This window comes from Oryza glaberrima, chromosome 7 (genome assembly GCF_000147395.1).
Source record: "Oryza glaberrima chromosome 7, OglaRS2, whole genome shotgun sequence".
NCBI lineage: Eukaryota > Viridiplantae > Streptophyta > Magnoliopsida > Poales > Poaceae > Oryza > Oryza glaberrima.
Window position 1 is genome coordinate 23,967,065 of NC_068332.1, and position 25,601 is coordinate 23,992,665.

General features: G+C 43.5%; 6 protein-coding genes across 8 annotated transcripts; 4 read left to right on the top strand and 2 right to left on the bottom strand.

Annotated features, from left to right (window-relative positions):
* The first annotated feature begins 2,773 nt into the window (after window positions 1-2,773).
* Window positions 2,774-3,775, top strand: LOC127780442 (dirigent protein 5-like). Its single transcript, XM_052307347.1, has one exon. The coding sequence runs from the start codon at window positions 2,835-2,837 to the stop codon at window positions 3,429-3,431; it is 597 nt and encodes a 198-aa protein (XP_052163307.1). The 5' UTR covers window positions 2,774-2,834; the 3' UTR covers window positions 3,432-3,775.
* A 2,264-nt stretch (window positions 3,776-6,039) lies between these two features.
* Window positions 6,040-6,929, top strand: LOC127778573 (dirigent protein 5-like). The gene has a single exon (XM_052305189.1). The coding sequence runs from the start codon at window positions 6,125-6,127 to the stop codon at window positions 6,743-6,745; it is 621 nt and encodes a 206-aa protein (XP_052161149.1). The 5' UTR covers window positions 6,040-6,124; the 3' UTR covers window positions 6,746-6,929.
* A 365-nt stretch (window positions 6,930-7,294) lies between these two features.
* Window positions 7,295-9,957, bottom strand: LOC127778572 (uncharacterized). The gene is made up of 4 exons (XM_052305188.1): window positions 9,511-9,957; window positions 8,138-8,312; window positions 7,693-7,970; window positions 7,295-7,616 (listed from the first exon to the last, which is right to left on the bottom strand). Exons 1-4 carry the CDS (start codon window positions 9,919-9,921, stop codon window positions 7,509-7,511), a joined length of 972 nt encoding a protein of 323 aa, XP_052161148.1. The 5' UTR covers window positions 9,922-9,957; the 3' UTR covers window positions 7,295-7,508.
* Window positions 9,958-10,817: 860 nt separating this feature from the next.
* On the top strand, window positions 10,818-14,296 carry LOC127780109 (bZIP transcription factor 60). Its single transcript, XM_052307059.1, has 2 exons — window positions 10,818-12,195; window positions 13,679-14,296. Exons 1-2 carry the CDS (start codon window positions 10,950-10,952, stop codon window positions 14,137-14,139), a joined length of 1,707 nt encoding a protein of 568 aa, XP_052163019.1. The 5' UTR covers window positions 10,818-10,949; the 3' UTR covers window positions 14,140-14,296.
* Window positions 14,297-17,042: 2,746 nt separating this feature from the next.
* LOC127779186 (uncharacterized) lies at window positions 17,043-20,213 on the top strand. 3 transcript variants are annotated; one of them, XM_052305908.1, is made up of 7 exons: window positions 17,043-17,220; window positions 17,822-17,923; window positions 17,999-18,237; window positions 18,338-18,596; window positions 19,008-19,187; window positions 19,583-19,738; window positions 19,820-20,213. In XM_052305908.1, the coding sequence occupies exons 2-7, from the start codon at window positions 17,921-17,923 to the stop codon at window positions 19,994-19,996; spliced, it is 1,014 nt and encodes a 337-aa protein (XP_052161868.1). In that variant the 5' UTR covers window positions 17,043-17,220; window positions 17,822-17,920; the 3' UTR covers window positions 19,997-20,213. The 3 variants fall into 3 exon arrangements, with proteins under 3 accessions (XP_052161868.1, XP_052161869.1, XP_052161867.1); XM_052305909.1 differs by lacking the exon at window positions 17,043-17,220 and adding an exon at window positions 17,248-17,549 and having other exon boundaries at window positions 17,788-17,923; XM_052305907.1 differs by lacking the exon at window positions 17,043-17,220 and adding an exon at window positions 17,248-17,549.
* Window positions 20,214-20,394: 181 nt separating this feature from the next.
* On the bottom strand, window positions 20,395-25,314 carry LOC127779185 (uncharacterized). The gene is made up of 7 exons (XM_052305906.1): window positions 24,041-25,314; window positions 23,137-23,462; window positions 22,866-23,050; window positions 22,603-22,773; window positions 21,820-22,020; window positions 21,270-21,521; window positions 20,395-21,175 (listed from the first exon to the last, which is right to left on the bottom strand). Exons 1-7 carry the CDS (start codon window positions 25,240-25,242, stop codon window positions 20,717-20,719), a joined length of 2,796 nt encoding a protein of 931 aa, XP_052161866.1. The 5' UTR covers window positions 25,243-25,314; the 3' UTR covers window positions 20,395-20,716.
* Window positions 25,315-25,601: the final 287 nt, after the last annotated feature.

Sequence of the window (25,601 nt, forward strand, 5' to 3'; positions counted from 1 at the left end):
TGCGGCTGCCTCCGCCTCCCGCGTACGGTTGCGCCGCACCGCGCGGCGCAGCGAGCTGAGGGGGCCGACGCCTTGGGCCCCTTCTAGCCTCCACTATTCCCATCACAAGGCCCCAAAGTTGGAATGAAGCCGCCTGTAGATTGCACCCCTGGCGAGGAGGTGCGCGAGCTTCGTTAGAGCGGCACGCGCGCCCCCAGAGTCGCAGACTGGGATGAAATCGTTTGGGATGGCGTGATGCGGAGAGAAAAGAAACGAGAAAGAGGCGCGGGGAGAGAACAGAGCGTGTGGGAGCATAAGGGTATCCACACGCCCAATTCCGATCGTACCCTCCGCGAATGAACGGCCAGACGAAGTTGGTACCTCCCAATCTCCTCAAGGACCATAAAAAATCTTTTTTTTTCAACTCTAAAACTTATTATTGGTTGTGTGCGTGTATGCAGATATCTGACATGTAAATAATTTTCATTATTAAAAAAAATTTAACCACCCCCTAATAATTGAACAGTACTAGGCAGTTCTGAAACCCTCAAACACTATCTGTAATTTACACTTGTCTTGCCATGGTTTGAAAATTTTGATTCTTTTAAATCCTACAGACCAACAAGCGAGAGAAAATCATCTGCTGCTATGAAACATGAATCAACACTTCGCTCTTCCAGTTTGATGATTCTTTTTCAGATGGATTTTTGCAGCTTTGCACTTGGAGTGGGGGTCGGAGGACTCCGACCCCCTTTGATCTCTTTTTTTTTCAGGCCATGTTCTGCATTTTGTTCGTCGTTCATGTGAGCAGACGCAAATTTATACCTGTTGAAAGCCATCTGATACGAGCGAAATGATCTGCTAAAGAAAACAATTTGCTGCATGTAACTGAAGAGCAGAGGAATGAACTCAAATATGGATTCTGATTTCAGAAACCATGACTGGGCTAAAGTGTAGGGTGGTGAGGTCAAATAAACCAATAGTGGGTTGAACTGAACTTTGTGACCAAATATTATCAGTTGAAATATACTGATTAATATCGGAAATTAGAAATTTCAGGGTCAAAATTACTGTTAATAATAAGGCAACATATCAGGTGCACTCAGCACATGCTGTGCACTCCTGTACTCCTGCAATCAGGTCCTTCCGATCTCAATCTGATGGCTAGGATCCAGGTAGGGTAATTTTACAAAAAAATCGCCCGCCTCTTACCTTATACATTTGCAAAAATCTCCCTGGCTTGGGGTTCCTGTTCTTTCGCCTTAGCCACCCCCAAATCTCTTCGTCTCTCCCACAAAGACGGCGACATGAAGCTGCTCGATGAGGACGATGGCGGCACCCACCCGCAAGAAGGCTGATACAAAGCGACAAATTAGGCCATAGAAATAAGGAATTAAGCGCTAGATATCCACTCTTACATTCCTAAAATTCTTCCTAGTCCTATTTGTTTTCTCTAAAACCCAAATCTTTAATTCCTCTCTGCTACATAGAATGGGAGATAAGGTCCTGTTGAGGGATCAACTCACACGAACAACATTAAGCACCTCCAAAATCACCGTTTTGCTTTAATCAGAAGGAATCGAGGGAAACAAAAGTTTGGTTCAGAGGGAATTTTTGGATTTGTCGCAGCGTCATGCTCTGAGCCTCTAACGGAGTCAGGAGGATGAAGACGGACAACCAGGGGTTAGGGGGATTTCAGCAAGAGTACAGGGTAGGAGGCGGGCGGTTTTTTTGTAAAATTACCTTACCCAGATCCTAGTCATCGGATTGAGATCAGAAGGACCGGATTGCAGGAGTGCATGAGTGCACGGGATGTGCTAAGTGCACATGATACGTTGCCTAATAGTAATTGGTACTGTTGAACTTATTAGCGTGCTCCCCCAAAAAATCCATTAGACCCCTCCCCCTGATGAAGCAAATCAGATTGATTGGTCCGCAACAAGGAAGAAATTAAGGCCTGATCTCACTAATGATTTCGACTGCATGGGCTTTTGTGGAAGCACGTGTGTGGCGTTTTGCAGAAATTAACCAATCAAGCACTTGCTAGGATAATTCCTTTGTTGTTTTCTTCCTTTAGGTGATCCATCTTCTTTGTAACATTTCTTATCTTTCATGTAATTCACCAACTCTTCTTATAATATATATATTTTTTTGGTAACCCTCCATTGAAGCCTCTTGCAACCTCTATGTTCATAAAAGTACGTACAGTAATTAACCTGTATGAGCATCAGCATCAGATCATCATCGGAATCAAAGCAATTTTCAAGCAACAACCCCAAGAAAAGCGAAGGGAATAACAATATTATAGTGGTGCCTCAGCCCCTCTAAGGTTTGCCTCTCAGCCACCCTAAAATTTAAATATTAAAATTTAATTTTGAAGTTGATTTTAGAGTTTGTCATAGTAGTTTATTTTTGACACCGGCTTTCAAATTATTAAACATGCATATATATAAAAAATGTATTCATAAACTATTTTTTTCTTTAATAAATAGTTGTAGGTGAAATGATGGTAGTCTCACTATCCCTCTTGATCCAAACAACTCCAGCTTGCAAAGACATTTTGCCAGATAATAGGCATGCATGCATGTATCATTTTCAATGTTTTAAATAGCGGGATAAGACATTTAGCGGTTAGCTTCTAAAACAGCTATAGCGGGCTAAATGGAGTTATAGCGGCTAAATTTTACATGAAAGAAAATAGCTAAAACCCTCTCAAACAGGTATAGCGGAAGATTTAAAACCCTGACCATTTCTCATCTCTATAAATAGAAGTGCAAATCTCGAGCTCCTAATCACAGGCAGCTGCAGCTAGCTAAGCTTGGATAACAGTGCAAGGCCGGACGGCTACTCGGTCCATGGCGTCTCTGACGATCGTCTTCGCCGCCATCTTCCTGCTCAGCCTCACCTCGGCGAGCGTCGTCCATGGCCGGAGCAGCAGGAGGAGGTTCGTCAGGAGCTACGACGAGCCGTGCATGGAGATGAGGCTGTACCTCCACGACATCCTCTACGACTACAGCAACAGCACCTCCAACTCCACGTCGGCGGCGGCCACCAAGCCGACGGCGCTGGCCACCGCCGTGCCGTCGACCGGCGGCACCTTCTTCGGGCAGGTGGTGGTGTTCAACGACCCGATGACGGAGGGGAGGGCGCTGCCGCCGTCGCTGGAGGAGACGGCGGTGCGCGCGCAGGGGGTCTACCTCTACAACAGCAAGGAGGCGTTCAACGCGTGGTTCGCCTTCTCCATCGTGTTCAACTCCACGGGGCGCCGCGGCACGCTCAACCTCATGGGCGCCGACATCATCGCCGAGAAGACGAGGGACATCTCCGTCGTGGGCGGCACCGGCGACTTCTTCATGTCGCGCGGCGTCGCCACCCTCCGCACCGACGCTTTCGAGGGCTTCACCTACTTCAGGCTGCAGATGGACATCAAGCTCTACGAGTGCTACGTATGATGCATCCATCCAGGTCGTATAATATATACTCCATCCGTTCTAAAATATAAGTATTTCTAGCTATGAACGCTTATATTTTAAGACGGAGGGAGTACCAAACACTATTCATTATTGTCGATGCAAATTTCAGTGAAGATGTGACATCTTTGGTCAGGGAGACAAATGATCAGCCAATTGACAAGGTGATCTGATGCTCCTAGCTTCGTCTACCTATAGATTTCTTTGTTGCTGCTCCCATCATCAGATCAGACCACCAGCTGTATGAGTATATACACAGTTTGTATGCTAAATTCTTTCTAAATAAACATCCTTATGCAAATGTGTTGATAATGAATCTATTATATACTAAAAGTCCATTAAACTCCCTATAAACACTCTAAAGCCGCCACGTGAGACTCCTACAAACGCTCCTAGATTGCCACATGGCGCTTTAATAAATCTTACAAATTCTAAGAAAAAAGCAAAACATCTAGCCGTTAATTTTCATTTAATTTGGTGGACCCACCACCAACTGCAGCCGCCGCCCCACCACCTTCAATCCTTGCCGCCACCACCACCAACTGCCGCTAGGGGTGAAAACGGTAACGGTAATTACCGGCCGACCGGCGTTCGTTTTCGACTTTCTACCGGCCGAGCCATATGAAAAAGGTAATCGACTGAAACAAAAATGGAAATGGTAAAAAATATGGAAATGGTTTTGCTGTTATACCGATCATTTCCGTATTTATCGTATTCTTGTGGAAATTACCGTTTCTTATAATGTGGTAATTACCGTATTCTAAATATGTCGATATTTATAGAGCATGTCTATACTTGACCTACAACTTACAGATTGACTGACTCTTCAATCAAATCTCTAAATTTTGTACATGGCTAAAATGAAGTTAATTTATATTTTATATAGTATAAGCTTGAATTTATGTATACATATAACATACTTATGTAAAGTTAAATATATATTTTTATAGTTTAATATTTTCGTATTTGTTACCGGCTTCCGATCTGTACCGACATGTTTCCGTCCGTATTGTTCCGTTTCCGGTTTTCCGATATCTTCGATATCGTTTTTGTTTCCAACTTTACCGTTTCTGATATTGTTTCCGAGAAAAATATGGTTACGGAAATGGTTGAGGTTGTTTTCCGATCGTTTCCGACCATTTTCATCCCTAACTGCCGCTGCCACCTCACGCCGACCCTCCGCCGGTGGCCTCCCCACCAGATCCGGCCGCGGCGGCCCGGATCTGGGCGGTCTTCACTGTCTACCGCGCGGCCCCCCACCGCCGATGGGAGAGGGAGACGAAGATGACGAAGCCCCGCCGCCGCCGTCCTTGCGGCCACGCGGCTTTGCCGATGGCCGCTCGGGCGGCGGCGATGCGGCGGAAGGAGGAAGGGGGGGGGGAGCGGGCGGCGCCGGCGGTTTCTGCCTCCCGTGTCGCCCGTGAGGGAGGACGACGCGGGAGCGGGCGACGCTTTTTGAACTACGCCTTCTTGGTAGCATGTTTAATCAAAATAAAAATCTTCTTTTCATTAAACAATAAAAGTTGACAAGAACATTGTATATAAAAAGGAGAGATTTAATTAGATTGTTTATGAGATAGGATTTTGTAGGATTATTGCAGGAATGACTCCAATTTTCTCCTAAACAGTTAATTTATGCCATTGGAATGATTTTGAAAATAACATATTATAATAGTATATGTCTTACGATTGCAAATTTTGTTCCCATTTCTACTTTTAGAATTTCTTATATACAAAACATAATTGTATCTATGAAAATAAAAATTATAGTTAATTATATACATATTATTATATTCTGTTTTTAAATCTGGTTTGGCGCAAATTAAATTGCATGGGGAAAAACTTGCTAATCTCATCAATGATTTTTGACTGCTCAGATTTGCTAATCTTCTAGACAAGCTCTCCTCCGGGATCCGGCGATTATGCCGGGGTTGCAGGAGATTAAGCGATTGGCTAGGCGTAGATCACTTTTCTTCCTTTACGACTTTAAGCACTCCCTCTTCTATAGATACATGTAACATCGATCTCATTAATTCACCCACTCTAATTTCTTATAATATCTTAATAGACATGCGACCAGATCTGTCAGAATTTTTTTTTTCTGGTAACCCTCCCTTGAAGCCTTTGCAAACCTCCATACTGCTCATAATAACATGTTACAATACCCTGCATCAGCATCAGAAATTCAGAATCAAGCATTCGAGCAAACAGTCCAAAGTAAAGAGAAGGGAATAACAATATAAATATATAAATATAATAGAGTAGCCTTTGCTTATATCTCACTTACTCTTGATCCAACCAACTATAGGATATGAGATTTGCTCCGACCAAATATAGGATATGAGATTTGCTCCGGTCCAACAAAAAGTACTTTGAGTTACCGGTACCTCACGATACCAAATTATTTTCGATCATTGGATCTAACAATATCCATTCTGTCTAGCTAGATTCAACCTATAACAACACATTTTGCCAGGCATGCACATGCATATATTATTCCATTTCACACCTCTATAAATAGAGATGCAAAACTCGAGCTCCATCACAGCTGCAGCAAATTAAGCCAGCAACACTTGCTAAGTGGAGTGGAGTAGCTAGCTTCTCCAGCTAGTTAGTGAATTAAGCTCATTAAGCTGAGCTAATTGCACTAACTCACTACTCCAAGCTAGATAGCAATGGCGACTTGGTACTCCAAGGCGTCTCTGATCGCCGCCGCCATCTTCCTCGTCATCAGCCTCCTCAGCTCGGCGACCTTCGCCAATGGCGGCCGCAGCGGCAGGAGGCTCGTCAGGAGCTACGACGAGCCGTGCAAGAAGATGACGCTCTACTTCCACGACATCCTCTACGACTACAGCAACAGCACGACCAACTCCACGTCGGCGGCGGCCGCCAAGCCGACGGCGCTGGCCACCGCCGTGTCGCCGAACGGCACCTTCTTCGGCGAGGTGGTGGTGTTCGACGACCCGATGACGGAGGAGACGAGGGCGCTGCCGCCGCCGTCGCTGAGGGAGACGGCGGCGGCGCGCGCGCAGGGGGTCTACCTCTACGACAGCAAGGAGGTGTACGACGCGTGGTTCGCCTTCTCCGTCGTGTTCAACTCCACGGGGCGCCGCGGCACGCTCAACCTCATGGGCGCCGACCTCATGTCGGAGAAGACGAGGGACATCTCCGTCGTCGGCGGCACCGGCGACTTCTTCATGTCCCGCGGCGTCGCCACGCTCCGCACCGACGCCGTCGAGGGATTGGTGTACTTCAGGCTGCAGATGGACATCAAGCTCTATGAATGCTACATCTGATCATTACATGCATGTTTTTTTAAAAAAAAAACAAATTGAATTTCCATTTTTTTTTTAAAAAAAGGTGAATTTCCATCTCGGTATATAGTTGCTTGATTTGCGTGACGAGTTATATGCACCGACGAGTGTGCAAAATGTATCCCAAACACAGTTTTATTTCCCCCCTAATTTGTGTGTAGAATGTATCAAACTATTATCGCACTTTTATTTCATTCAATAAAGACTAACCACATAATCGTGTTTTGCGCGACTTTTTATCCTGTTTAAGAACTTTTGTATGTGGTCTATTAGTTTACCTTAGCTCTTAATAAGGTTTTGATATAAGTTAATTTATTTATAATGTATCTATTATCCTAGCCAACAATAGAACTTCCTCCGTCCCATGATATAAGGGAATTTGGGTGGATGTGACACATCCTAGTACCTCTCGAGGGTCGGCGCCGACCCTGGGTGCCACATCGGTGCACCAGATCGACCAAGAGGCCAGGGTGGCAGCGGGGCAGATGCCAGCATTCGTTGCTGCTTGCAAAAATAGTTCCACAAAAAAAATGATAAGTATTCCACAGGTTGAGTTTTTATATCTTAACAAACATACTGTTTGAAACACCAGAATCCAACAGATTAAATTCTGGAGCTCTGTCTCCCTATTAACCATCTGCAGGGAAGTCTTATTCTACCAGTCGTCACAAAAGTTGATACAAGCTCGAAAGTCGAGATCAAACAAAAAAGAACCAACCGGTCCGTAGATTCGCTACATAAGTAACTATAGTTGCCATGAAAGTAAAAGAAACACAACAGCAGAGGACATTTGCACTTTGAGATCGGCAATATCAACATCATGACCTCCTTCAACCAAGCCCCATCTATCAACCTGGGGGAATTAAATACCATAAGACAAGAGAAAAGTAAATAGCCTTAATAAAGAGAAACAATGGTTGCAGAATAACCTGGTGATCTTCTTCAAGTCTGATCAATTCAATTGCCTGTTCAATTCCCAGCTTCCCTCTGAATATTGCGAGAGGGATTACCAGGGAATGGGCTGCTGCTGCCATAGCATCAATAGATGCCAACTCAAAGTCAGTGGTATTCTTCAAAACAGTTTCTACAGCATTAGCTAACCCTTCATCTTGCTTTCCACCAAAAAAGCTTGTGTATACAACAGGCTTGAACCCAAACTCAGTGTTTACCCAGTCTAGTATAGGGTCAATTTTCTCCTTCTGTCTTTCTGCACGCACACACACACACACACACACACAAGAAGCATAAGAAAGACATTGCTGGAGGGAAATGAAGAGAAGACATCGCTAACCAAAATGTATGGAGTTATATGCTCACAACACTATGAATTCATATGGACGTCATTGCATACACAGTCAAGAGGAAACAACTTACGATAAACTCCTACAGTCAGCTCATTATCATCAGGTGAACGGCAGAATACCAAATCCTGGTGGAATTTCTTCATCAAATTATCAATTATTTTTTTTCGTGTCAATGGAACTCGTTCCAGTGCAGTGCAAGCAAGCTTCATAAGAGGCATTGTAAAAGGCCGGATTCCATCTGCTTCCTATGATGTCAAGAAAGTTTGGTATCAGTATATGTTGCATAAGAAACTAGAAAATCAAATACATAAAGAAGAGGCTTGCAAAGAAGTTAAATTCAAATATAATTCTGGGCTGTGTAGATGAGAAGCACATCAAGTAAACAGAATTCGTTGTAACATCTCCGGTCACTTGTAAAATAGATGAAGTTTGATTGCAGCAATTCAGCCATGAACATATGTTACAGTTGAAGGCAGTAATCAATATTAATTGGATGCACACCCGTGATGCTAATATAACCAAAGAACAAACAAAATCGATTACTTATGACATGACAGATCTTTTAATTCACATATGCAATATGGAAGTATAGAGCAGCTGACTACTTCCTAAGTTTACCCACCGCAACATATAAGTACAGACATACATACATTTTAAGGGTTGCCATGTGAATATGTGATGCAAATGCAAAGGCGCAATTGCCTTATGAAGTTTGCTTTTACTTAGCTGCTGGAATCAACCTGATAAATTTGAATACAGTCCATCTTGTGGTAGTACTATTATAGGGATGATAAGATAAGAACCAGACAAGAAAACAACTCTAAATGCTTCATTCTTCATATCCTACTGAAACAATAACTCTATAATACCAGTATCCGAATTAATTAGAAGTCCTGGTCATCTTCTTTGCTACTTTCTCCGTTTCACAATGTAAGACTTTCTAGCATTTCCTACATTCATATAGATGTTAATGAATCTAGGTATGTATATGTGTCTGGATTCATTAACATCTATATGAATATAGACAATGCTAGAAAGTCTTACAATATGAAACGGAGACTATTCTTTAAAGCTGAACAATATTTGTAGTTATTCTAGCTGCTCTAGCCGCAACAGGGAGAAAGAAAAGAAATGTAATGCCAAAACCACCTCTAATTGCACGATCTAAATCATCGAAGCCACTGCCACTGAATAGTACAGTATGACAAGCGAGATTCACTGATTGAATAGATTTAAATTGCACAAAATCCTTCCGCAACTCATTACAGTTCTGGGTTAAACTGAACTTACAAGATTAAGATCGACCTAAGCGCTACTAGTCACCCAATTTCCATTTCGAATCATTTGATTTACCATCTTCCATCCGAATTTGAGTAATCTTACACTACAGTTGAGCAGCATAACCAATCGAGGGCCAATCAAACAGAAGATGGGGATCATGACCTGGTACTCCCACTCGGCGGCGATGGCCATGGCGAGCGTCCGCGACTGCAGCTTGAGCGGCCGCTTCGCCGGCGACTTGAGGGTGCGGTAGTCGAGCATCACCGACCACCCGTTGCCGTCGTCGGCGCGCCGCACGGTGGCCTCGCGGTAGAACCGCTTCCCCACCACCGACCCCGTCATGAACGACATCGGCATCGCCACCGACGTCTCGTCCCGCGTCGTCACCGCCGCCGCCGCCGCAGGCTTCTTCAGGTAGATCTCATCTCCCCCTCCCCCGCCCGCCTCTTCCCTCCCTCCCGGAGAGGAGGACGCCTCCGCCGTCGTCCCCAGCAGCCGCCACCTCCCCCCCGCCGCCGCCGCCGCCGCGCATCGCTGCAGGATGAGGCGGCGGCCTGCGAGTGTCGCCGCCATGACTGGTCTCGCTCCGCTGTTTGGGCCTAAGCTGCTGGTCTAGTGGAGACAAATAAGTTTGTTTTGTCTCCCTCATCTATTACTACTGTTAAATCGTCTCCCTCACCTATAGAACCGGGTATAGGGTCACTCCCGGAAAGCTTCTCTGTCTTTGAAAATCAGTGAAAATCAATACCTTTGATCGTTTTAGAAGTGGTTTCTACTGATATGACAGTTTGACCACGGTTTAACTTGCTAAGTCAGTAGATAGGATCTACGTGTCAGCGACTTCAATGTCACCTCATCTTCTTCATCACCTCTGCCCCCCTTCTCTTGTCTTTCGGGCTCATTCGGTTTAATAAAGGGCTTTATATGATTATTGTAGGAATTCAAACATTAGGATTTTTTTTCCTTATGCCTCATTCCTTCCATTCCTATGAAATCCTATCAAATACCTAAGGATTATAGCCTTACAAGGTTATTCCATATGATTCTTATTATCATGAGATAAGACCTCTTAGAAAAATTCCTAAGAAATGAGATGCATCTAACATCCTAGTAATTCTTTACCTTCCCTGTACCTTTGATTTGGGAATCCTATAAACCGAATAGGGACCACCTATACATTTGTCGACAAATTTTCTTCTAAAAATTTGACAGATGTAATTATAGTACAATCGTAGTATAATTATACTGTAACTTGTATGTAATTACACTGTAACTTGCATGTAAGTACAGTGTAACTTCGAATAAGCCTTCCGTCTGTCCCTCTCTCTCTCTCTCTCTCATCAGGCCCAATACTAGGCCCATCTGCAAGTTTGGCCCAATGTTTGAGGCCCAACTAGGCCCAGAGAAGGTTCGAGACGCGTGGAGCAGCTTCGTCTCCGCGGCGACCTAAAATCGCGAGGACTACGACCAAATCACGCATCTTCTGCCTCTTCTTCCATTGCAGAGCCCGCACGCTTCCGCAACCACCACCGCGTCCGTGATCCCATCCACCTCCATCGCCGCCGCCGCCGCCGCGTATGCGCCGCCGGTGACCGGGATCCATGGCGGAGCCGGACCTACTCGCGCCCTTCGCCGACCTCCCCTTCCCCCCCGGCGACGACTTCCCCGACTTCCCGGCCCTCGGGGATGACGCCTTCGCGCTGGAGGATTTCGATCTCGAGGATCTGGACTTCGACTTCGATGTGGATCTCTTCCCGCCGGATGCGCCGCCGCCGGTGACGACGTCTTCGTCCTCGGCCGCCGGATCGCCGGAAGCGGGGACGTCGTCGACCGGCGACGGGGGTTCCAAGAACGAGGAGTCCGCGGATTCGTCGTCGCCGTCGAGGAGCGGGAGTGACGGCGGCGGCGGCGGCAGCGGCAAGGATGGGAAAGATGATGAGGCGAAGCGGCGCGCGCGGCTGGTGCGCAACCGGGAGAGCGCGCACCAGTCGCGGCAGAGGAAGAAGCAGTACGTTGAGGAGCTGGAGGGGAAGGTGAAGGTGATGCAGGCCACCATCGCCGACCTCACCGCCAGGATCTCCTGCGTCACGGCCGAGAACGCCGCCCTCAAGCAGCAATTGAGTGGCACCGCCGGTGCCGGTGCCGCCGCGCTGCCGCCGCCAATGCCCATGTACCCTGCGGTTTACCCATTGCCGATGCCATGGATCCACCCAGCCTACGCAATGCGTGGCTCGCAGGTGCCGCTCGTGCCGATACCCCGGCTGAAGACGCAGCTTCCTGCGTCCACACCGGAGCCACCGGCCAAGAAGGCCCGGAAGACCAAGAAGGTTGCAGGTGTTAGCCTACTCGGATTGCTGTTCTTGATGATGGTCTGCGGGTGTTTGGTTCCTGCGGTAAATCGGATGTATGGTGCAGCTTACACTGGGGAAGGCGCTGCGATTGTTCCGTCACATCATGGGAGAATTCTGGCTGTTGAAGGGCCACAAAATAGTGTCTCAAATGGTGTTGATCCGAAGGTACCGCAGAATGGTAGCGAAACGCTACCAGCATTGTTATATCTACCAAGGAATGGGAAACATGTGAAGATCAATGGAAATCTGGTTATTAAGTCCATTGTTGCGAGTGAGAAAGCCTCTTCCCGTTTGTCTAACTATGGTGGGAAGGGTTCTGGAAACCAAGAAAAGGAGGAGACTAGCTTAGCAATCCCTGGCTATGTAGCTCCGTTAGAAGCTGGAGAAGTCATGGATTCTGCTTTTAATGAACTGATGGCTCTGGCTCCTGGAGATGGAAGCATATACAGGGAGGATGATGGGATGCTGCCACAGTGGTTTAGTGAAGCAATGTCAGGTAAGAATGCTGCATAATGTCGCACCACACACCCTATTTAATTTAAATGAACAATACTGTATATGCCTTGTTGGTGTTTGTATGACAATGTGGCACTTAGTGCGATGAATTGTTTGGAGTATAACACTTACTATCTGCTAGAGCTAGCGATCTTAATAGATGAATGTAGTGCTTATTCAGTGCTGGAAGTAGAAGATATCTGCATATATTACATGTTCTTTGCAGTGGTAAAGGTGTAAACTTATTGTGGGTTTAGTATGCCACTCGGGTAGATGATTACCAATATACCATGATACATAGGAGGCGATCATAGACTTTTGGGTCAGTGGTTCATTGTTTAGTCACCATTGTGAAAAGCTCAATGTTGTAGTTTTTTCCGTTGCGGTATGCTATTGGAGAAGTTGCCATTGCAGCATATATAATTAACTGCTCAATGCATATATTTTGTTGACTGGAATGTTATGTTCTGAATTACTGCTAATTCTGTATATTTTATGATATTTAATTTACTATTGTACAGTATACTATTTATGTACATTAGTTTGACGAGTAAATTGCATTGCCAGTACACGAACTTGTAAAATGCTCGTTTTGGTGCTTGAATTTGTCTGGTGCATGCGGAGGAAGGCAAAAAGGACACAACATGGCTAATCTTATTAATTTAGGGGCTCATTAGGATATTATGTAAACATATATCTGAGAAGGTTTGCTATTAGACATACACCTCTTCAATAAAAATAGAATGGATATAGTGATCGTAGAAAAAGATAAAAAAAACGAACAATGATATAAGGGTTAGAAATATATGAAATTCATCACTTTCATGATGAAGGATAAAGTAGAGACCACATTTATAAATATTGCATGTCTTATATACACTCACTACACGTATGCACGTCACATCCTAATCAACATTAGCTTCGTAAAATTAACATTGCCAAGCTATTTTGGTCCTCATTCGCACGAACTAGACAAGTTTGTGTATCGAAACAAGCATTTCACAAGTTTATGTACTAAATTGCACCCACCTAACAAGTTTGTGTACTACCAATGCAATTTACTCTTAGTTTGACCTTATAAACTTCCTCTGGACAAAAAGTCACTGATCGAATGAATTGATTATATCCTTAGCTGCCTCTGTATAGTTGAATTCAACCTTACATGTATAACCATCACAAGTAGGTATTTCCTTTGTTTGCTGAAATTCTTCCATTACACATGTCCTGTTTAAGGACATATGGCACAATTGAATAATATACTGGTTTTTCTAAATTGTGTAGTGAGGTAGTACTTAGATTTGTGCATATGTGAAGCACTTATTCTCTTATTTGTTGATGGATTAGTAGAGTGATGAAACATTTGTGCCTTGTGATGTAGCTTTGACCCTAACCTTTTAATTCCTCGGCTGATAGTTGTTATAAGTAGTTTGATGACTTGGTCCTTCATTTACTGAAGTTAACCCTGTCTATTGATTACTTTCCAGGTCCCATGTTGAACTCCGGGATGTGCACTGAAGTATTCCAATTTGATTTATCTCCAACGACAGCTGATGCAAATGGCATTGTGCCTGTCTACTCTGGGTCGGTGACTAACACGTCACAAAATTATACTGAAAATCTTCCTTCTGGCCCTGTTCAGAAGGTGAAGAACAGAAGGATTTCGTACTCAGAAGCCATCCCTTTACGAGGTTTGATATCCAATGACACGGATCATTTCAAAGCACCCCCCAAGAACCATAGTCAGAGCCATGCTGGTCGTAAGCCAGTTTCGTCCGTTGTAGTCTCTGTCCTGGCTGATCCAAGGGAAGCGAGCGATAGGGATGGTGAGGGGAGGATCTCCTCAAATTCTGTGTCCCGCATCTTCGTTGTCGTTCTTATAGATAGTGTAAAGTATGTAACATACTCTTGCGTCCTTCCTTTCAAAAGCCATAGCCCTCACCTGTAATGTAAGCTAGTTTTACAACGTAGTCTGTAACAGAACGGATCTCCAAATGAGCTGACTTTATTGTGCGATGTTGATAGAGACATATAGAGCCTTTTATTTTTCTTTTTACTGGATTACCAGTTTATTGACAGGAATGAGTGTTGGTTCCTTGTCTCTGTGCTTGTGTCTCCATGCCTTTGTGATACATGGTCTTGTTTGGAATGATGGGACGTTGAAATTTCTCTGAGGTTTTCGCGTTCCAAGGAGGCATAATTCATTGTTGCATCACCACATGGCTCTCTGGTTCTTGTAGATTGCTGCCAGTTGGCAGTAAAAAGTACTTTCTTTTTATTACTACAACATAACTTACATGTACTCCTTTTCCTTTTGTTATCTGTCTTTCAGGTAGGTGATTTGCGTATTTTGTTCTCATGCCATGCTACTCTTAGCAAGATGTCAGGGATATCATTTTCATGTCGATGTTTATGATCACTACCAATTGTTTGTTTCACAGATGTCCTCACCACTTACTTTTGTTGGCTTGTTTCTGTTAGTTTTTGCTTGTACATATCGTAGACCTGTTTTCATTGATAGGAAGCAAAACCTACAGAAAATTGTTGCTTCCTAAGAGGATTTAAGCATTCGCAGTTTTTGTAATCCCGAGTCTGAATAAAGCAAAGGTAACCTTTCTACTTCCATCATGGACTCCCTTGAGGTGTGGTTAGAGAGTCTCGACCAATGCAACCCAGGCCCTAGAGCTGCTGACATTATCCATCCTGTCAAGTCCTGAATACACTTTTATCTGCTCCTTTTCATCAGAGGCCTGGTTTAGTTCTAACTTTTTCTTCAAACTTTCAACTTTTTCATCACATCAAAGCTTTCCTGCACACATAAACTTTCAACTTTTCCGTCACATCGTTCCAATTTCAATCAAACTTTTAATTTTAACGTGAACTAAACACACGTATTACCTACATACTCCCTCCGTCCCATAATATAAGGGATTTTGAGTTTTTGCTTGTAACGTTTGACCATTCGTCTTATTCAAAAATTTTTGAAATTATTATTTATTTTATTTGTGACTTACTTTATTATTTACCGTACTTTAAGCACAACTTTTCGTTTTTTATATTTAAAAAAAAATTGAATAAGACGAGTGGTCAAACGTTGCAATTAAAAACTCAAAATTCCTTATATCGTAGGACGGATGGAGTATTTTCTGTGGCTTCTCCAAAAAGAGTATCATGTTGCTTGATCTGTGTGTAGCGTGTGTTGCTCACTTGTGTCTGCTATTAAAGACACTAAACAACCATTGAAGATAGCATTAAGTTGTGATTTGACATTCCAACTGATGATTCATTGGCGCCCTCGTTACCTACTGGACTACTGTGGAGCCTTCCTGTGATCATGTCCTGGTCGTTCTGATCATGCACACCTACTTGTCTTTTGTACCGGCTTATGAATGGATTGGTGAGATCCGTTGTTGATTGGGATTCCATCACCTAATTCGTACGTAGACCACTTTGATCTCGTCAGTGAGACCTTTGTTGATTTTGTCAGTGTTTTTGCTGGATGGAACACTCTGTTGTCGGTCAGATTATTGGAAGAAATAGCAGCGCTCCTGGTTCAGGCTGCTGTCATAGTGCTGCCTGAACTTGCAACATTTAGGCCCGGATGCAAATCGTCCGCTGGACTGCACCTGCAGAAGGTGTCACTGACATGTGGGTCCCACCTACTTTGGGCCCACATGTAAGCGGCACCTACTGCATATGCATTACAGCATATGATCCCCCACTCTTAGGCCCCCTTTGATTTGCGAGATAGAGAAAACATTGGATTGGAGAAAACACGTTATTTCAAATTTTGATTTGCGTGATAGAGAAAACAAAATTTGAAACCCATGATTTAAAATGGTACCCTTCTCTAATCATATAGAAATGAAACCCATGCAAAAATAATAGAAGGCCCCTTTAATGCCATAGGAAAAATGAAGAAAAATAATAAAGAAAAGGTGAGACCTCTAGGTAATTTTCCGATAAAAGTGAAATGTATAAATATAATACTATGGAAAGTTTTCTTCCTTTTCCAAGGTTAATGTAAGAAAAAATATTTTCACTGGAATGTGAATTCTATGAAAATCCTTTGCCAATCCTTAGTAGCTTCAGATCAAGCAAGTTTTGTTTAACTATAACATTTTTAGAACAGAAGGCTTATCAATTGAATGATCAAGTAATAAATAATAAATTTGGGAAGCACCCGTGGTGACTTCATGACAACCAAGGTTCAAATCCTGATGCACGAGTCAGGGTGTGCATTTACAAGTATATGAGTGAGGTACTCCTTCCTTCCCATAACATAAGGGAGTTTAAGTTTTTCTTACAATGTTTGACCACTCGTCTTATTCAAAATATTTGTGCAAATATAAAAAATAAAAAGTTATGCTTAAAGTACTTTGGATAATAATTCTATTTTTTTAATAAGACGAATGATCAAACAGTGCAAGCAAAAACTCAAAATCCCTTATATTATGGGATGGAGGGAGTATGGTTGTGTTTAGTTCAGCGCAAAGTTTAGATTTTGGTTGAAATTAGAGATGATATGACTGAAAAGTTATGTGTGCATGACAGGTTGATGTGATGAAAAAGAACTGAAGTTTAGATCTAAACTTTGAAACTAAACACAGCTTATGTGTCTTTGATGATATACACGTGCGTCTATGTCTACCGTACAATAACAATAAAAAAGAGAGTAAATAACAAAATCCTTCCGCGAAATTCAGTTGAACAGCATCGCCATCTCTGCACAAAATTCAGCAAATCAGCGAGAGAAGGACCAGTTCCAACTTCCAACTCCGAAGTTTACTCGGTCCACAAAGACCAAGTGCAGCGAAATATGTCCCCCCATGCTGACTTCGTGCTCTTCTTTTACTTCGTCTGCATCTTGAGTTCAAAGCTGCCTCTGTGTTAGCCCTTTGCTTAGCTACTAATCATCCCACATATTTCAAACCATTTTAAATCCAAATAGTCCTAATAACCTACTGCATTAACGTCACTACTAGAGATAGTGAGAGAGAACAAAGTGTGTTCTCGCTGACGAACCAAGGTGATTTCTTCTATATATATTTTGCGTTTTTATATGATTTTTTAAGTTCGTTGCTAGGTTGCATCTGCTATTTTTTTGCCCCCATTTCTTGATGGTTCTACCAATATCCGAAGCCTCAAAAAACCCTATCTTTGTCATTCTCCTGCTTGATTCTGCCTACGCATCCGAATCTTGGCCGCTTTGTAAGCTAAATCTCGCCTGGGTTTTCTCGAGCGGAGTAACTGGGTTTGGATCTTTGTTCTTCTTTTGGTCACCATTTTGGAGTTGAATCTATTCACCGCCTCGGACTTCTTCCCTCTCCTGGGGATTCTTGGTGCCGCAAGTTCTTGGTGAGCCATTGTTTGAGCATTTCAGGGTTTTCTCGTCTGCGCCTTCCTTTTCCCCCCATTTTTGGTGCTCATTGCTCAATCCTGCTTGAGGTTTTTATTTCCCCTCTATTTAGGGTTCTTGATTTCCATCCAATTGTTGTTTGCTGCTCTTTTTGAAGCGTTTCGGTGAACAGATTGTTGTCATTAGCACTACGTTAGTAGGTTCACTAAGTTTCTTTTTTTTGTTTCATTTTGCAAGTTGTTGCTAACTGCAAGAATCTGTAACTTACCAGAATGCAGTGTCACTCATCCACAAATGGTGATGCTTGTTTGCTGCGGACAACCAGAAGAAGCAGAATTCGGCCGATATAGTACCAAATTGCAATAAGAAAATGGTACTGCATGATTCTAGTTTTGTATCTCTGATATCTGATAGCAACAATATTTGATCATAGTTTCCGTATTCACAGCATCCATATTCACTTAAAAGTTCCAAGGGAGCACCGTTTCCGCCACGGCTGATTCTTGTCTTCCTCATTGCAATATTTGGATTCTATGTATGCTACATCTCCTTTAACCAGATAACACTAGAGTATAGATCTGAGGAGAACAGTGGAGAAGTGCAGGCAGAAATTCATTGCCGAAAGCCTCGTCTTCCTCATGAGGAGCTGCGTTATGTGCACTTTCCGAAACCTGAGAGTTATAGCAGGTAATTTTCCTCTAGAGTAGAAATATTATCTTTTGGTACGCCCCTGTTATGGATGTGCATTTTCTGATTCATGTTGCTTCAAATTTTCCTTCTTCCATAGGGGAGAGTGTTCCTGCAATCCGGTTCGATTCTTTGTGCTTGTATCTATGCAACGATCGGGAAGTGGATGGTTTGAGACTTTGCTGAACAGCCACCCTAACATCAGCTCAAATGGTGAAATATTTAACAGGGTGGATAGAAGAGAGAATATCTCATCTATCTTACAGACACTTGACAAATTGTATAATTTGGATTGGTTCACCAGTGCAGCAAAGAATGAGTGCACGGCTGCATTTGGATTAAAGTGGATGCTAAATCAGGTATATTTCAGCTTTTCTTGGTCCATGTGAATATTAGAGGGTTAGCTCTCCGGTACATTGAACTTCAGAAATCTCACACTTTTCTCTGAAACTTACCATAGTCCATAGTTACCAACAGTGTGCACTAGTCTTGTTCTTGGGCAATCCAGTTCATATAGTCTATTCGCTTGCTAAAATTTTAGAGGTATAGCTAGAACTTTTAACAGAACTACAGGGTAATATGCTTGCAATTACCAATGATATGTTCTGGCTGCTCTTTGTAGTTGTACAACACAAACTGGTCAGCTATGATTATTGATGTTGGCATTTGTGTGTTCAATCTCATTCGTCAAGCATGACTGCATGGGTAAAATTATACCTACAGCTAACAAAGATATGCATGGCATTGACTGCCATCATTGTGTTTTCCAGGGGTTTATGGACCATCATGATGATATAGCTAGTTATTTCAACAAGAAGGGTGTTTCCGTGATATTTCTCTTCAGGAGAAATACATTGCGCAGGCTTATCTCTGTTTTGGCTAATGACTATGACAGAGATGCGAAGCAGCTGAATGGAACCCACAAATCCCATGTACACTCAAAAGAAGAGGTGATTTTCCATGCAACAGTTGTGTTATGTCCTCTGCTTACTATTTTCAGTTCATATTTTTCACATTGAACATGGTTTCATACTAGGTGCAATTTTGATGAAATGTGACCATAGTTTATTTGAGTACATATGGGAAATATTGTATCAGTATTGGAGGAATGACTATATTGCATTTGGAAGGAGCCATTTTCTTTACATATAAAAGGGCTCCACCTTTCCTAACTTGTACCCTTAGGTTATATTATAGAATATATAAATTACTGGACTTCTGGTATAGATATTTTGGTGCAACTTAAATCCTACATATTTCCATTCCAAGAGAAATGTAACATCACTATCAATCATATTGGCAAGGAGAAAAAAAATTGAAATGCTTATATTTTTTTTCTGAGCAGGCTGAGATATTAGCGAAATTCAAGCCGGTGCTGGATGTGTCAAATCTGATTCCAAACATCAGAAATGCCGAGAAGTACATCAGAGATTGCTTGGACCACTTCAACACCACACGGCACATGATCCTCTACTACGAGGATATTGTCCGCAACAGAAATGTACTAAAACATATTCAAATGCTGTAACGAAGGATCAACGATAACCCTCACTTTGCTAAAATATCATCTCTATGAATGCAGGCATTGTTCCAGGTACAAGAATTCCTCGGGGTTCCGGTGAGAAAGCTGGTCAGCAGGCAGGTGAAAATTCACACTAGTCCTCTTCCAGGCCTTGTCAGCAACTGGGATGATGTGAGCAACAAACTGAATGGGACACAGTATGCTCATTTTCTTGACGGTGCAGATTATGTCAGGTGATCTACACTGATGTGAGCGACATGATATTTTTTTCTTTTTTCATATGGGGGTTTTAGTTGCCATATGATTGATTCTTTTTGTACAAATGAGTTGGTAAAAGAAAGGGATAACGATAAATAGATCAAGATGAGAGACCTTGTGATCAAATTGTACATGCTTTCCACTATTCATTACCTTCAGAGCTCAAATTGCAAATATATGCTCAAAATTGCTGACAGTTTTGCGATGGTTATTTTGTTATCAAAGGAATACACCATTTTGGTTTCACTTCGAAGAATCCAAGTTAACGAAATTTTTAGTTTTGTTTACTATCACCATCACTATATTACTCGGTTTATAAGCCGTAGCTCAACCAATAACTTTGCAAATGAAAGGCTACACCACAGGAGACAATAACAGAAAGGCAGTCTCCTAGTTCCATTTTTCAGGTTTCAACACTCCAGTAGCAGTGTACACTTTCGAAATCAAATAATGTTTCCTCGCAAAAAAGAAAAAGAATTGAATAATGCATCATGCATGATTGCCTTCTAGCCTAAAAGAGGGAATGTACCCAATAGTTAGTATACGAAAAAATGGTCGCAGATCAACAACGGATTAATAACTTCCGTAAATTCTTGTACAAGAGCAAAAACACCACTCAGAATCATGTTTACAAGTTGTTACAGCTACAACATCGTTAAGGGCACCAGCTAATGGTGTGGGCATCTTGACAGTGGCAGATCATTGACGCCTTCGCTTGATCCTCTCAAGGGCGCCAAGCTGCTCATTCTCCTGGGCACCAGAGCTTTCCTCCTCCCTGTTCTCTGCAGCTCTCTTGCCGAGCTCTCCAAACACCGCAGCGGGAACACTCTTCTCCGCAATTTGGACACCGTCTTCCTCCTCGTCGCTCTCATCGGGCAGCTCAATGTCCTCATTGTTAGCAGCAGCAGCCTGTTGTTGCCTGCTGCTGCTCTCAGCCTGTGCCTGCACTCCAGCACTGACAAAGTTCATCATCCGGTTAACAGGAGCAGTAGCAGTGCTTGGAGCTGGTGGAGCCGTGGAAGGTCCTGGCGCTAGTTGCCTTTCTAGGTTAGCCATCTCATCCTCAGGAACACCGGCTCGTTTCAGAGTGTCAACTGCCTCATCGAGGTTCAGCCTCTGGTCCCTCTGCATCAAGTACTCCGGGAGTATGAAATGAGTCTGCACATGACACGAAATACATCATTATTAGTTTATTAACTCACAAGATGATCATTGATAATACCAAACTGCCTATAAGGTTGACCCGACATACCTGACTGCGGCTAGCAGCCACAGTTCGCTTGATGCGAAGCATCTCCCTGAATGTATCTTCGTTACCATGCTGAATCTCAAATTCATTCCATTTATTCCAAAATTCAGGATGAGAGTTTGGATCGGCATAGTTGGATGCGTGGACATAAATGGCACGGGCACGATCAATTTCTCCAAGGTTTCTTTCAAGTTCTGCAAATTTCATGCACATTGTCATGACATCTCTGTCTGGGAGTCCAGATTCAATTGCTTGCTGCAGCACAAAGGAATAAAGTTAGAATCATTTACAGTTGTGCATACCTAAAGTGTGACTCAACTAAAATCTAGAACATACTATACAGAAAAATAGTATCTGGATTTTTCATAAGCAGGTTGTTTGATTCATACGAACAGTTAGCAAAAAAAAAGAAAAAGAAAAAGAGGCAAGGCTGTTGGAATGTAATAAATCCCACATTAATTTTGTCTTAAAACAGCAAAATGTAAAACTGGATCTCAAAACAAGCACATGATATAACCAGTATATCAAGTAAGAACCAAGATAACACACTCACCTCATATATCTGTCTTGTTCTTGGAACACCAAATAGCTCCGCAGCCCGTGCAATATATATTTCGTACATACTCATCTTTTCGCTGTTAGGAACAGCCCTTACAGCTTCGTCGTATACATTCATTGCACGTTTTGCAAGGCCATAGTCTTCCTCCAGCTTAGCATACTGCAAATACAACACCTTCTTTTCTTGTGGAGGAGCCTGATCAAACAAAACAAAATGTAAGTACTGAAGCAATATAGGAAAAACATCATTTTCAAACCAGCATCGATGCAGGAAAAAGGAACATGAAATAATCAACCAAAGGTTTGGAGTCTAAACAAGCAAGCAAGCAAATGCAAAATATCACGACATGATATCAGCAAGCAGAGACAAGGTTCTTAAAGGAAGAAGAAAACAGGTGCAACAAGAATCGCCCTGAACTTATTCGTATGAAGCAAGGACAAAATTTCTGATTGCCAGTTATACCCAAAAAGCATTTGGTAACATGTTAACTAAAACAAGTCCCAACTCCAACTAGATTAAACATGATTCAACTTAGCACATTTTATCCAGTGAAAAAGAACAGTACTTAGGGACACATGCATTCAGTGTTTCAAAAGTTAAATGTAGATATATTCATAACTACTTTCATGATTTTACAAATTTAGTGTGTTGTGGAGATGGTGTCTCTATCCAAACTGTTACTCTTTTGTGACTACAGCAGCATGCCACAAATATTGCTTACATGCAAGCATTGCATACAACTATATGTAAGAAACATGTGGGTGAAATTCTAGTTACCTGTTTGACAGCTTCATCGAACAGTTCTCTTGCCCGCTCTAACTTGCTTCTCTGATACCTTCTTACAAACTTTGTGAGGTAGGTCACCCAAATGTCTTTAACATGGGGATATTTAAAAATTTTCACACCACGCTCATACACTTTAAACGCATCTTCAAAATACTTGTTTTCCTGTGGAAAGAGGAAATGTCGTGATATTAGCATATGCACGATAAAATAGTTTACTCGAATTTTGGAAATGCGGAGTTAACAAATAATCCTACCTCAAGAAGATATGCATAATTGAGAACTATTTGGGGAGTGGCAATTCGTAAATCCAATATTCTCTCATAAACTGCACGAGTTGATTCCAATGTTCCAAGACTTTCCTCCAGGTCCACATAGAAGCTCCACAGTTTCAGAGATTTATGTACTTTCAATTGGACAGGTTCATCCCCCTCAGCAGCAGCTGCACAGGACATATTGCATTACTGTTCGAAAATATGAACAGTAAAACACACAACAAAAATTAAGATGGTAAAAATATATATATACCTCGCCTCTTAACCTCAACAGAGGGTTCTGCAGTAGCTTGCCTCATCAGCTCAATAGCCTTGTCAAAATTATTGTGCCTCAGCTCCATCTCTGCCCACTCACACCAAATACTGGCTAAGTGGTCAACTGCCTTGTAGTTCACCTGTGTTGCTTTTTTAAAGATCTCTTCAGCACTATCTAGACGATTATGTTTCTCATACATCTTTGCGAATGCCACCCATAGAGTATGTGGTTTTCCAGCTGCCTTCATAGGGTCTACGGTTTTCACAGCTTCAACATATGTGGCTACTTGCCTTGTAGGATCCTTCTCAAAAAGTTTCACCCTCCTGCAAACATAATCGTATTGTTAGCCAATTCCATCAAGTATGAGAATGGAAAACACAAAAGGGAACTGCCAATATACTAGTACATTTCTAGGCTGAGAAATGAAAACACCTGCCACTAGATTGATACATTCCACAGTATACATGTTTTGAATTAAAATTTACCACAGCAACTTACTGCACTAAAGTAAAGAATCCAAAACTTCTCGCTGGAAAGAAATATGTACTACAAAAACAGTAAATTGCAACTACAATAAAACAGTAAAATACATAGACCGTATACTTACAATCATATGTAATAGTCCAGTGGGGTCTTGCATTAGTCATTTAATATCACCTAAAATATTAGAAGGGACCAAACTTTTTGCAATAACAGTACATTTGGTTTGCTGGTTTAACATGAATCATCCAAATCAAAATTGCTCTACTAGGCTGGAATATTGAGATGCTACTAAGTTAAGATGTTGATGTTGAAAAAATAAACAGCATGTATATGAAGTGAACTAAAAAGCAAATTAGTGTTTACTATAGTCAAAACACATGAAAGAATAAATCAATGTGATCAATCAAGTGAGTCTCACCTGTGCCATTCCTCCACATTATGTGGATTCTGTCGCAACAGGACACTGCTGAGGAGCTCTGGCCGGCGATCCAACAGCCGCTCAAACCTTGCCAGCCTCAAATCAGTATCATCCTCATCATTCAGCCAGCAATCTGCGAGGAATTTCTTCGACAGCTTGTCCATCCCATTCTTCCTGCCCGCTTCCTCTTCCCCTTCACTCCCTGCACCCTCCTCCTCGGCTGCCTCCAGCTTCGCCGCAAGCATACTCTGCTCGAATTGTGTGTACGCCTCAAACACCACGCTGAACTCCTGCACCGTCATCACCGAAGCAACCCCCTCCTCGAAGACATCCCTCGCCTTCTCATACAAGGTTCTTCTGACATAGTAATCGGCCAGGGAGGTCCACAGCTTGCCAACCTCATCGGTGAACTTGCGTATGCCGCCCCGCAGTATAGCGTCCACCTTGAGCCCCGCAACCTCATCGGCATGCTTGGTGAGGATTTCGCATAGCTCGAGCCAGAGCTGGTGCCGGGTCTTACCCTTGACGGAGCGGAAGCCATCATCGTTGAGCACGGACGCGAGGCGGTCGGCGGCCTCCTGCCAGCGGTTTGCCGAGATGAGGAAATCGATGAAGTCCTCGGCGTGGGAGGGGTCGTACTGGAGGTATCGGCGGAAGACGCGGAGCGAGGTCTCGACGGGGCAGGCCGGGAGCGAGGCGAGGCGGAGGTAGAGCGGCCAGATGCGGTCGTGCTGCGTGACGGGGAGCGCGCGCAGCGCGCGGTCGAAGGCGCGGCGCGCGCGCGTGAGCAGGCGCTGGTCGAGCAGCGAGGTGAGGTAGAGCACCCAGACGCGGGGCATCTTGTGCATGGTGGCGAGGGCGCGCTCGAAGGTGTTGTTGAGGGAGGCGTAGGCGTGGTGGGAGATGGGGTGCGGGCGGGCGTGGTCGAGGCGCTCGCGGAGGTAGGCGTGCCACAGCTTGTAGCTCCCCGGGAGCGCCTTGAGCGCGCGCTCGTAGATGACGGCGCGCTTGGCGAACGGCGCGGCGGCGCGGGCGACGAGGTAGCGCCACCACCCCTTGAGCTTGAACGGCTCGCGCAGGATCTCCTCCTCGTACGCCAGGTCGTCCTCCGTCGGGTACATATCCGGCGAGATCCCCAGCGCCGGCGCCGCCGCCGCAGACGCCGCCGCCACGGCCACCGGACCCCCCGCAGGCGACGGCATATCTCGCTAGGGTTTAGTGCTCCGCCGCGGCGAGGAGGATTTGCGCCGGAGAGAGAGAGAAAGAGATCGACTCGGCTCGACGAGGCCGACGCGTCGTTTTGTTGGGCCGATGAGTTGGAACCCGAGTAGGCAAGGGCTTGAGTGGTTTTGGTGGGCCTTCAGGGATTCTGGGCTGAACTTTTTTACGGAAGAATTGGGCCGGTTTTGTCTGCACCAGAGCCCAAGCGTTACTCATCTGCTTCTGCTACTCAAATATTTTTGTCCCCGATTTGGGTATTACTCTATCCATCCATAAAAGTTATACCTATTTCACATTTAAACTTGTCTAAATAAGTTGTTCCTATTTGTAGTCTTTATGT

Coding starts and splice junctions, on each gene's coding strand:
- LOC127780442 (XM_052307347.1), top strand. CDS start 2,835: ATGGCGTCTCTGACGATCGTCTTCGCCGCCATCTTCCTGCTCAGCCTC.
- LOC127778573 (XM_052305189.1), top strand. CDS start 6,125: ATGGCGACTTGGTACTCCAAGGCGTCTCTGATCGCCGCCGCCATCTTC.
- LOC127778572 (XM_052305188.1), bottom strand. CDS start 9,921: ATGGCGGCGACACTCGCAGGCCGCCGCCTCATCCTGCAGCGATGCGCG. Junction 8,313..9,510: donor CCGCCGAGTGGGAGTACCAG/GTCATGATCCCC, acceptor TTGACATCATAG/GAAGCAGATGGAATCCGGCC. Junction 7,617..7,692: donor GACTTGAAGAAGATCACCAG/GTTATTCTGCAA, acceptor TAATTCCCCCAG/GTTGATAGATGGGGCTTGGT.
- LOC127780109 (XM_052307059.1), top strand. CDS start 10,950: ATGGCGGAGCCGGACCTACTCGCGCCCTTCGCCGACCTCCCCTTCCCC. Junction 12,196..13,678: donor GTTTAGTGAAGCAATGTCAG/GTAAGAATGCTG, acceptor ATTACTTTCCAG/GTCCCATGTTGAACTCCGGG.
- LOC127779186 (XM_052305908.1), top strand. Junction 18,238..18,337: donor AAACCTGAGAGTTATAGCAG/GTAATTTTCCTC, acceptor CTTCTTCCATAG/GGGAGAGTGTTCCTGCAATC. Junction 19,188..19,582: donor ATGTACACTCAAAAGAAGAG/GTGATTTTCCAT, acceptor TTTTCTGAGCAG/GCTGAGATATTAGCGAAATT.
- LOC127779185 (XM_052305906.1), bottom strand. CDS start 25,242: ATGCCGTCGCCTGCGGGGGGTCCGGTGGCCGTGGCGGCGGCGTCTGCG. Junction 22,774..22,865: donor ATTATGCATATCTTCTTGAG/GTAGGATTATTT, acceptor CTCTTTCCACAG/GAAAACAAGTATTTTGAAGA. Junction 21,176..21,269: donor TGGCTGCTAGCCGCAGTCAG/GTATGTCGGGTC, acceptor TGTCATGTGCAG/ACTCATTTCATACTCCCGGA.